This window comes from Schistocerca cancellata, chromosome 7, assembly GCF_023864275.1.
Source record: "Schistocerca cancellata isolate TAMUIC-IGC-003103 chromosome 7, iqSchCanc2.1, whole genome shotgun sequence".
Lineage (NCBI taxonomy): Eukaryota > Metazoa > Arthropoda > Insecta > Orthoptera > Acrididae > Schistocerca > Schistocerca cancellata.
The window spans coordinates 501,596,103-501,608,648 of NC_064632.1; the positions used below are offsets into that span (position 1 = coordinate 501,596,103).

General features: G+C 41.7%; 1 protein-coding gene across 1 annotated transcript in view; it reads left to right on the top strand.

Moving 5' to 3' along the window:
- LOC126092857 (uncharacterized) overlaps positions 1-12,546 on the top strand; it is a 215,415-nt gene that overhangs the window by 135,890 nt on the left and 66,979 nt on the right. Inside the window, exon 9 of the mRNA XM_049908587.1 lies at positions 10,995-11,249. Coding sequence (XP_049764544.1) covers positions 10,995-11,249 — 255 coding nt within the window. The remainder of the gene's footprint in view (positions 1-10,994; positions 11,250-12,546) is intronic.

Here is a 12,546-nt window from a genome sequence, read left to right on the forward strand (position 1 = left end):
TCAACCTAATTTTGATAGACTGCACACAACTAAAGTCTGCCTAGCAGGCAGGAAACATACTGTATTTTTGGTTAATGTTTAACGCTCGAAGAGTTTCACCTATTTGCTGAGAAACTAGACGGTAGAAACGCAGTTCAACAAATCTGTTTAAATGTTACAGGGCACTCCATCGTCAATCGCTTTCAATTTGGAACACTGTTACATGCACCGTAAGTTCTATTTATGCTCTGGCAGTCAGTCGCTTCAGTTTGGGTTATTATACTTACTCTGGCGTTTCTAACGATAAAATCACATAACTGTGCTGCTAGAGAAATAACGTAATGCAATACGTAGCTTGTTCTTTTATTGTAAAAGCAGGAATAAACCACAGAATGTAAGATGAAAGTGAAATAGTTACGTAAGGTTTGCATACGCGGTGTACACATTACGATATTACCCTCAGTGCTTCATAAAATGGTCAACATATATGAAGAAGATTTATGTCAGGGATATCAGACAAGAGAATGAATACTTCACCGTATCAGTTACCAATTTTAATTTTTTTTCTATTTAGGTTTTATAGAAACAATTTCTTCCTTTTTTAATGTAACAGTGTATTCTTCCTCACAACATAGGAATCGTCTTGGAAAAAGTAAGGAGGGTTTATTCTTCACAAAAATAGCTGCCACGTGTCCAGACGATCGTGGCCGGCAAAGATTTTTAGAAAGGGACTGCTTAGTTTCTATAGACTTTGGTGGATACTGGAAATGAAACTGCTGTTTGGAGGAAAATATCGGCCAGAAGTGGCGTTTCCTGAGTATTTTAGTACAAATCCCGACAGTAAATATTAACATGTAATGTTTGCAAATTACGTATCATTTTCACTGTCGTCACATTTAGTTCTGATGCTGGCCAAACTGCAAACGGAAAAAACAAATTATCTGCTGATGTGGCCAAAAAATGCGTAGCAAAATATATCCCTCCCCTCCAAGTTCATGATAGGCATTCCCAAGTGACTTTCCTCATTTTTCCAGCCTCTAAATTTGGTACGGAAAGAATATATTATCATCAGATCTGTACTGTAAATCGCAAGGAAGGACTGTACTCTCCTTTCCCCAAATATAGACCGCAATTAAAGAAAAACCTGTCGTCCATATGAAGAAAAAAATTGAGGTCAGGACCGGACTTAAGTGCCCCATCGAATTACCCAGCGTTAAATTCTCCGCAGTTTCCCTAAAATGATTAAGACGAATGTTGAGGCGGTTCTTTTGAAAAGGATATGATTAATTTCCTTGCCCAGATTTCTCAGTCCGAGCTTTTGCTACGTCTCTAATAAAATTATTGACGGGCAGCCGTTTAAGCACAGTCTTCCTTCCTACAGTGAATTCAATCGTAGAAGGGTGGAGTAGGCATAAGAAAAATTGGTAAATAACATTGCAAACAATTATTTTACTAAAATCTGTGTATTACTCACTACAATGTCCCTGAGCTCGATGCATATGGTGCAGCTACAGACCAGTTATCTTTTGTTCCGTTGAGATAAAGGTTTCTAATCTTTCACAGTATTGTATTGATAGGGGCAGTTGAAGAAAGTGCTAACCCTTAAGAGCATTTTTGAGCTACTGTGTGATATATGTTTGGTTGAGATTTTCTATTTAAATAACAAAAAACTGAAAGAGTTCTCACATTTTTCTCTACATTACAATAGTTCTTAGGTACAATTACAAAGGCCATTTCTCAGATCGTTTTTTGCTGTAGGGCACCACAAGCCCAAGGAATGTTCATCACAACGTGGTATAAAGAGCAGAAAGCCAATGTAAACATCTACAAATACATATCCAAACGTGAAGAGCCGTCTGAAGATGAACCTGTCACTAAGGAAGGACAGAAAAACAGCTTGTGGTGAAAACTTCGGAAAGCCAAGATAGCGTATAAATTTAGTTATTTACAAACAACCTTTTTCGACAGACTATACTTTCGTCTTCACGTCTTCATAATTTTGTTCATTTTTCAGTTGGACTTCACTCCAAATTGTCGTATCCAGCTCAAACTGAACAAGTTTAAAACAAAAATTTTTGGAGACCTACAGTAAAGTCTGTCGAAACCAATAATTTGTAAATAAGGAAACTTTATGCGATCTTCGCTTTAGAAAATTTTTACTAAGTAAAACAGGTCAACAATTTTCGAATAAAACCTGGATTAAATATTGACGATTTCAATTTTGCTATAACTGACAAAAATACAACTATGTAGAATAAAAATGTTCTGTAGGCTATTGGGTCTTTTATATATCCTCCTCAGTTTCTAAACAGTTGAATACTTCGGTTTATGGGGGAAATTAGTAAGAGCGATCACATACGTAAGGAAATCTATCTTTACGAGATAACTCCTGATGGGCATGCAACACTCCCAACCCTAAAGGCAGCGTGGGGACGACCTTAACGGACCATAGTTACTAGGAAAGCTATCGTTATCTACCCTTGCTTTGGCGCTCTGCGGTAATCTACGGTAGTTTTACAACTCTAGGTAGGACATATCCTAAGGTATTAAGGAATCGTCAACTTGGTAATTCATGGAGCCGAGGGGATGAAATTTGGCAGACGGGGGCCACAACTGGACTGCAGTAAACTGGTCTATATGGATGTAGTATCGCAGCGTTGATGATGCAATATAGTAGCTGGAAGACAAGTCTTCGGCTGAAGATCACACATCAGCGTGGGAGTTGTGGTGGAGAGCTCTTAGAACTATGGTTGGGTAAGCCACTACCGAATGCTTTGCGTACTCCTCTTTGCCGTGTATTGTGCTTTGTTCGTTGACTTCTTGTATTTTGAAATGAGTGAATAGTTTTTCCTGGCCATTTGAATATGGCTCACACGCCGCTGAAAGGATCGACGAACGCTATGACCTAGTGTGAGTATTTCTTTCGCAGAAGCACAAATCACAGATGTGGACTGCCAGGCCATCAAGTCGGGGATGGGGCGGGAATGGTTTCCAGGCTCCGCCTTTCTCCCTGCGTCAGCCGAAGCTCTCTTTCACGCTCATGACCACTTGACACGCTACAGTTACCGCGTTACACTGAGATGACAAAAGTCGTGGGATACATCCTAATATTGTATCGGATCTCCTTTTCCCTGGCGTAGTACAGGAGCTCTACGTGGAATGGACTCAACAAATCGTTTATACTCCTCTGCAGAAATAGTGAGCCACGCTCCATCCATAGCTGTTCATAATTGCGAAAATGTTGCCCACGCAGAATTTTGTGCACGAACTGACTTCTCGAATATGTCTCATAAATGTTCGATGGGAGTCATATCGGTTGATCTGGTTGGCCAAATAATTCGCTCCAATAGCACAAAATGTTCTTCAAACCAGTTGTGACCCGGTGGCATAGTGCATTTTCACCCTATAAGTTTCAGCGTTGTTTGGGAACATGAATACCCTGTATGGCAGAAAATGGTCTCCAGGTATCCGAACATAAACATTGCCAGTCAATAAACGGCTCAGTTGGGCCAGGAAAGCAAGTTCATTCCACGGAAACACCGTCCACACGATTATGGAGCCACCACCATTTCACAGTGCCTTGTTGACAACCTGGGTCCATGACCTTGTGGAGGCTACCTAGACCTCACCATCATGTCTCACCAACTGAAATGGAGACTCATCTAGCCAGGCCATGGTTTACCAGTCGTCTAGGCCCAGGCGATTCGGTCACGAGGTCAGATGAGTCGCTGCAGGTGATGTCGTGCTGTTAGCAAAGAGACTCGCGTCGGTTGTCTGCTGCCATTGCCTATTTACGTCAAATTTCGCCGCACTGCTCTAACTCATACGTTCGTCGTACTTCGTTATTTGAGCAGTGGTGCTTGTCTGTTAACACTGACAAATCTACGCAGACGCCGCTGCTTTCGGTCGTTAAGAGAAGGTCGTGGGCTAGTGCATTATCCATGAGGGAAAGGTAATGCTTGAAATTTGATACCTCGGCCCACTACTGACACTGTATTATTAGGAATATTGAAGTCCCCGGCAACTTTCGGAATGGAATGTCCTATGCGTCTAGCTCCTACTACCATTCCGCCTTCTTAGTCTGTTGATTCCCGTCATGCAGCCATAATGTCGGTGGTCACCTTGAAACCTTCCCGTCTCCTCTATGTCTCTCTTGTTACGCAACCTCCCCTTCTACAATAACCTACGAAACGTTCCCGTAGGATTTCTATCTCTCGCTTAATAATAACAAATGAACTCTTCCCTTTGATATTAATTCTCTTTCTCAATAATAATAAGTGCAATCTTCGCATACAAATTTAAATGCTGCTTATTAACAGTGATTTGCTGATTATTTCGACGAAACATAGAACGTGTCGTCGTCGTGGCCCTCAGTCGTTACCTGCAATAACCCAAGACTGTTCCTTATCTTTTTTACTGTTACTGGATCGCCATCTGACTGCTACATCGAACTGCGACATGAATATGCTTACCGGTACTCTGCATTACTATACTCTATTAGCTGCTGGTGGGCTGTCTAATAAGTGGCTGTATTTATTACCAAAGCTGACGTTATTCTTTAATTAATTTGACTGAAGTTACGTAATTCATAGTTAAATTGTTTCTTGACAAGAACAAAATTTTGCAAAGTTTTACGTTGATGGTTTTTGATATGGATTATAATCAGTAATGCAATATTGCTGACAAAAATTAATTATATTCTGAAAACGTTTCTTCAAATATTTACTTTTGGTAATGACTTTTGGTAATGAAATGATTTTACAAACGTTCAAATGGAACTTACTTTTTACAATAATCCTACAACTAGCATTGCGCAATCATACCTTTAGTAGTCTTGAGTTTCTCATAAGAGTAATTCAATAATATTAGTTCCTCTTATGATAATAGTTAGCTGATGTCCCTGTACATCCGTTTACAATCTCTTGTAAATCATAGCTGGTGGCTGGCAGGCACACCGCTCCTCTCAACCTCTCGCTTCAGACCTGCTACCGACTCGCTTCACATCTCGCATACTACTGACTTCCTACGAACGCTAAAGTGCGGTCTCTCCCGCCAACAATGCTTTATGGTGCAGACAATCCCTGCTTCCATTACAAAATGTATCAATTCCCGGTCTTTCCCGCTCTTTTCTTAAAATGTATCCATACTCGGTATCTGCCGCCCTTTTTAAAATTAAGTCAATGTGCGGTCTCTCCTGCCAACAATACTTTGATGCGGACATTCCCTGCTACCACAATTATTTCCACAATGACAAATATTAATTATTCCTACTTAATCCTGTTAATAAAATATAAACATCTCTCAGAAATTGTGGTTTGTCAATAGTAGAAATGTACACGTCTTACAACCTCTTCACATGAATCGCCTGCGAACAAATGACAGCTCCACCAGTGCACTGCCCTTTCGTACTTTGTGTACGCGATACTACCGTTATCTATGTAAGTGCATATCGCTGTGCTGTGACTTTTGTGACGTCAGTGTTCGCCATAGCGAACTGAATACCTGGTCAGGATGGCTGCACGCACAGTTTTCTCCACGCAAACAGGCAACGTTATCAGTAATATCGTATTCTTCAGTATCAGCACACTGCTACGGTAACACGCTACATGCCTATACGACCATTCCTTGCATTGCACAACAGTTGAAGACGGGCCAGCACTTTTGTTTGTGCATAGTCCACGCACACTTTGACAACAATTATTCACCGTAAAATGCACATGAATCGACACTTCGTCTGAATACACCAGTGACCATTTTCATACTTCTGCTTTATTTCTTCGTAAAAATGTTGTACAATGTTCCGTTTTTGAAACCAGTCACCGCATTTCCTTGAAACGGACATGTTGCTGTCCACAAACCGGCTTGCATTTAGGAACTATCGCTCTTGCAGGACACAGACTGTCCTTTTTTCGCTCGATACCCTGTGAATAATGGATGAAGGCGCAAACTGGAAAAAATCACATATTCCTACATTTTCTGATAGCGTTTGATTCAGTGCCGTAGTGTAGACCCCTGAGAAAGGTCAGAGCACACGGAACACGTTGCCACATACGTGAGTCGTTTGAAGACTTCTTAAGTAACATCCTGAACGATGAGTGATCATCAGAGACAAGAATGTCGTCAGGAGTGCCCCATTGAAGTGTCATATATCCCCTGTGTTCACAAATAATCTGACGGCTGGGGAGAGCATTAATCTGCGGCTGTTTGCCGAAGACGCTGTAGTGCACGGGAAAGTATCGTCATTGGGTGAGTGGGAAGGATGCAAAATTTCTATCCGGTGTGAGGAATGGCCACTTGTTTTAAGCGAAAGATTTTATTTAGTAGAGATGAGTAGGTAAAACAATCCCATAGTGTTCAAATGTAATATTAGTGGTACGCTGCTATAACAGTCACGTTGATTAAATGCCTAGGCGTAACGTTGCGAAACAACTTCTAAAACAACTTAGCACAGCCACATTTGCACTTAGAATGTTGCAAAACTTGGGGAGAGATAAATCCGTACTTTGAAATATCTTGCATATTTTCATTCAATGTCATATGCAACAATATTCCACTCGTCTTTAAGAAAGTCTGCATAGTTCAAAAACGATCTGTAAGAATAAAACGTGGAGCTCAGCCCATGATCGTCTGGTGGACATCTGTTTGAGAGACAGGCCCTCTGCCCACGGTTTTACAGTATATTTATTCCCTCACGAAGTTTTTTGGAAGTAACTTACTACAGTTCAAAATGATCCAAAAAGAAAAAATGAAATTCATTAATCCACAGTACGTTTACCTTTAGCGCAAAAAGGGATGCAAAATGCTGCAACTAAAAATTTCGATCACTTACCAGGGAATGCAAAATGTCTGACAGAGATCAAAGTAAAATTTGAAAGAAAAATAAACTGAAAAACTTTATTCTTGCCAAGTCCTTCTATTCAGTAGAAGGATTTTTATTTCTGTAAAGGATTGTGGGTAGGAATTATGTGCTCACATCTGTGTTTAAAATAAATAAATAAATTACAATTTATAAATCTTCAACATGTGGCCACAGTTTCAGATTAATGTGAACGTGATATGACTCGCTCCATCTCATTACGATTTATCATGCAGAATGATCCATGGAATGTGAAAGTAACTAACTAACTGTCAATACGGAATGAAACAACTGGCATTCGCGGCTGACTGCGCAAATATTCTGCTGCCGCTAATGTGTGTAATGCTTCGTGTAATGAACGCAGAGGCAAGATAAGAGAAATTAAGGCTCTATTTTCGAGTGCAACAGGAAAGTAGTACAAGATAGCCTCTGGCATGGTGGCTGGCGGTGTGCGTATATAGATGTAGATGCAGATTGCATCCTAGGCCTTAAAATTCAGTTCTGTGGAAAGACAAAGTGAAGTTTTCGCAAAGTTGAGGGTTGTATTCTTCATAACATTGCCAAAACTGCTGCGTGCTAACATATTTGTCCGACAGTGGAATATTTACTAAGTGCATTTCGCTTCTTGATACTTGGCTCAGCATAATTCCTTCTCGTTGTTCGCACACCATCAGCTTCCCTACGTATTGTTTTCACATTTCATCACTTTAGTTCTATCCTGCCAGTGATTTTAATGCCGTTAACAGCAAGCTTTCTGTGCCGTTCGCCATTTCTCACTATTATTTTCCGTGCTTGCACTGCGGTGTAACGATGTGCGCTGTTTCGAACTGGATCGTGACTGTGTACTCACGAGGAGAACACGGTAAATCCCAAAACCCGATTTTCCAGAAACTTCGCCCAGTGGAAGAAGGATCAAAGGAAGACATCACGTGTCTCGGTCTATCCGTAGGTGACAGTTTCTGAAAAAAAAGAAAAACTACAGTCAAAGTTTTCCAAGTGTTTTGGAGGTACTTTATAGCAAGTGATATCCTCAGCCGAAATAATGGATCAGTGGTTAGACAGGCGCATTTTTAATTTTGTGCCATGTCTGAAATCAACTTATTACTTTTATTTTTGTTTTACATTCATTTATCCACGTCTGTAGAAGATTACTTCACCAATTTTTTATAGTGTATATGGAAATAACGTTTTACTTATTCATCTACTGACTGTATGTCGTATGGACGAAGTAAAAAAAAAGAGTAAATGATTCGAAAACATTTTCGGTGAAATTCTTGTAGTGTATCTTGATTCTTATTCAATTGCAAGCCACAATTTTCTAAAACGTTATCCGTTGTGCATGGCTTGTCGCGAAATTTTTCCCAACGCGCGAGATCTTCAAGAAATGTTAACGATGTTTCTGACCCGAGTGAAACATGCACGAAGAAATGTCACTATGGCTAACCTGCCTTCGTGCGTTGCTTGCGGTTTTCGAAATATCTTTCTTTGGAATGGTTCTACGATTGGTATGATCCAAGGGAATGCACCAACTCTTCTTGATGAAGAATGACGGTATGAATGAAACATAAGCGTTATTATAAGTGCTGGTATGAGAATAAGATATCAATGAAAAAGATTGTAAACGCTTAACACACCATACACACATATATTATATAATCGATTTATGACACTTACGGTGAAACCCAGTTGCGATTTTACGATCACCTTGATGCCCTGGCATCCCTGAATTTGATAAGAAACATTCGTGTAGTAACCTTCTACGAGTATGGACAGATAAATGAAAACAATAAAAATAGAGTGAAATAAAATCAATAAAAACAATAATTGGGTTTCTAAAACCAGGTGAAAAATTAATAAGCCTAAACGCTAACCACTGCGTCATATTTTTTTTGTTTCGAGACCACTTTTTTTTGCAATCCACCACACGACTTTTCGTTATATACACATCAAAAATAGTTTTGCATTAACCCGGTTCCCAAAACTCCTGGAGGTAGATGTTGACTGTGAATACTATATCACAGACACAGTCCCTTTGACTGTTCAGTGATGTTCAAAGATGTAAACAACCATGCATGAACAGTGGCCTATTAGACGGAGGGCGTCCGACAGCCGATCAGTTCCAGTCATTCCATGAGGAATGAGGCACACGACTCGTCTGTACTTCAACGATACCCAGGTGGTCAATGCCGCAGTTCTATCGCGTCCGCATTGTTACTTTGTTACTTTGTGCCAGGAAGGGCTCTCAACAAGGGAAGTGTCCAGGCGTCTCGGAGTGAACCAAAGCTATGCTGTTCGGACATGGAGGAGATACAGAGAGACAGGAACTGTCGATGACATCGGCTACTACTGCACTGTTTTCGGATGGCATTATGTGGAGTCGACGTACGCCGCTGGTGGTCATGGAAGGCGGTGTAACGGCTGTACCATACGTGAATGCCATCCTCCGACCGATAGTGCAACCACATCGACAGTATATTGGCGAGGCATTCGTCTTCATGGACGACAATTCGCGCCCCCATCGTCGACATCTTGTGAATGACTTCCTTGAGGCTAACGACATCGCTCGAGTAGAGTGGCCAACATGTTCTCCATACATGAACCCTATCGAATACGCCTGGGAGAGATTGAAAAGGGCTGTTTATGGACGACGTGATCCACTAACAACTCTGAGACGTCTACGCTGAATCGCCGTTGAGGAGTGGGACAATCTGGACCAACAGAAACTTGATAACATATGGATAGTACGCCACACCGAATACAGGCATGCATCAATGCAAGAGGACGTGCTACTGGGTATTAGAAGTACTGGTGTGTACAGCAATCTAGACCACCACCTCTGAAGGTCTCGCTATATTTTGGTACAACATGCAATGTGTGGTTTTCATTAGCATTAAAAAGGGCGGTTCAAATGGTTCAAATGGCTCTGAGCACTATGGGACTCAACTGCTGTGGTCATAAGTCCCCTAGAACTTAGAACTACTTAAACCTAACTAACCTAAGGACAGCACACAACACCCAGCCATCACGAGGCAGAGAAAATCCCTGACCCCGCCGGGAATCGAACCCGGGAACCCGGGCGTGGGAAGCGAGAACGCTACCGCACGACCACGAGATGCGGGCAAAAAGGGCGGAAATGATGCTTATGTTGATCTCCATTCCAATTTTCTGTACAGGTTCCGGATCTCCTAGAACCGAGGTGATGCAAAACTTCTTCTGATGAGTGTGTTATAAAGAGGGGATGGAGGGGAGGGCACGGGGGCCAGAGTTCGTAACCAGCGGCCTAGCCACAGTATCCCTCTCGCCGTTAAGGTATTAGGAGTTGTGAGGGGAAAACAATATTGGGAAGGTTTTTTTATGTTTTAGAATTTTTATGTATTTATTTTTTATATTTATTTTATGTATGCCACACTAAAGTACGTGTAAATATACACGCCTCTTGCAGTAAGTAAACAAAACGAATAATCTCAGCACATTCTGAAGCCGAGGTAACGTATATGGGGAAGCAAAAAATGTGCTTCGTACGCGATGCATAAGGATCCTCTGTGTTCACGTATGTCGGAGATTATCCCATCGATAATCAGTCGCGTTTCTGTCAGGTCCGTCAGTGGGCACCTTCTCCTACATGTTGATGATCCAGCTGCAGGGAGGTTCGCGTAGGCCACTCCCTAAGTAATTAGAAAATTATTGCCTGTACTTTGGGTTCCATACAATTTCGTAATGACGTTCTTGTAGGTAGTTCCTTAAGTCCAATACATCTTTAGGTCCATTGTGAAATAAATATTTCACCATGTGCCCACGGACTCACGTGAATGCTCTGGTTTTGGTGTGCGGTAAATACAGTTCATCTGGGAAAAGCAGAAGCTGAGGGTCCTTTCAGGGTCGCCATTTCGTCTGATGGTGTCGTGCGGGCATACAGTACCTCAAAACAGCTCGAGAACTTTGATCGTAGATTTTTCAGAAACGGTACGGTAACTACAGATAAGCCGAGACACATGTTCACTTTTTTTTTATTTCTCTTTCACCGAGCGCAGTTTCTGGGAAATCAAGTGATGACACTTGCCGTGATCCCCCTCGTCAGTCTCGTGACCACGTTAGCTGCCTCTACGGCAGTGTCTACAGGCAGTTCTCTTCTGTCCTTTACGCCTGTGCCTGGCAGCAGATGTGGGACACGACCGAGGAGGTGGACGCGCTGCTGGGACCGTGCGCCGTCCTCATGCGCAGAATTGGGCTGTGGCAGCCGCCGGGCGGCGAGCCCGCGGGCGCCAAGCTGCTGGCCACGGCCGTCGTGCTGCTCATGATTGTCGCCATCATCATCGCGGGCTGCGTGAAAATCATCGTCGACCCGCCGCCTGACTTCGATAGCATCGGCGAGGGGGTCTTCACGACCGTCTGCAGTTTCACCTGGGGAGTTAGGGTGAGCTACAAATCTGCTTTTAAAATTATTTTTGCATTACCTTCTGCCTTCTGATCGATTTTATACTGCCTGCCAATTTTGTTTGGTAGTGACCAGGTGCAGAAATACGAGGTCATGTGTGCGATACTAGAACCCCTGGAGTCTCGTTCTCATAACCGGCCAATCCTACAGATACGCAGGTCTAAAACTTACGGTTACTTCGATTGTGAAACTAGAGATTTAGAGACTCAATGCTAACGATGCCATGAAATAAGCAGCCATACCCAACAACTTATCTTAGAAAATGATTAAGGAAGGACAAACCTATGTTTCTAGCACTTGTAAACTTAGAAGGAAACGGCACGACCGTGGGGTCGGGGATTTGTCCGGAATTTTGTGTGCTGAAAGATGACCCCTAACACCTCACGTGGTTAATATAATAGGACGCACTACTCGGAAAATCCCGAGAAAAATCGATCCAAAGTTTCTTAGGTCTGGCCTAGAAGGTAATAAATAAATAAATAAAAATAATAAAAATAATATCCACTGCGGTTCTTGTTTATAATTATTATATGTATAAAAATTGAATGCTTCCCAGTCGACGTTGTTATTCTGATTAAAAAGCCAATTCTTTTCCTTATATACTTTACAATGAAAAATGGAAAACCCACCGCCATGAATTGTTTTGTTGACCAAAAAGAAAAGAATTTTTATTCAATAATGTAACTAATTTATTAAACATCATGTAGGTTTGGGAAACTTCCTGAAAAATTGGTGGAATAACAAAAGAAAATGAAACAGAAGAAAAAAAAGTGCCAGAGGAGGAATCGAACCCGAGACCTCGGGCGTAAGAGTCTGAGCCCTAACCATGCAGGCCAGACGGTGGCTCAGCAATGGACTAACATTTTATACTCATAAGGCACATAAGAAACTTTGGATGGGATTTTTCTCGGGATTTTCCAAGTAGTGTGTCCTAATATTTTAACCACGTGAAGTGTTAGGGGACCTCTTTCACCACACAAATTTTGTAACAAATCCCCGACCCCACGGTCGTGCCGTCTCCTTGTTAGAGAAAGCTTTTGACAATGTTGACTGGAATAATCTCTTTCAAATTCTGAAGGTGGCAGGGGTAAAATACAGAGAGCGAAAGGCTATTTACAATTTGTACAGAAACCAGACGGCAGTTATAAGAGTCGAGGGGCATGATAGGGAAGCAGTGGTTGGGAAGGGAGTGAGACAGGGTGGTAGCCTTTCCCCGATGTTATTCAATCTGTATATTGAGCAAGCAGTAAAGGAAACAAAAGAAAAATTCTGAGTT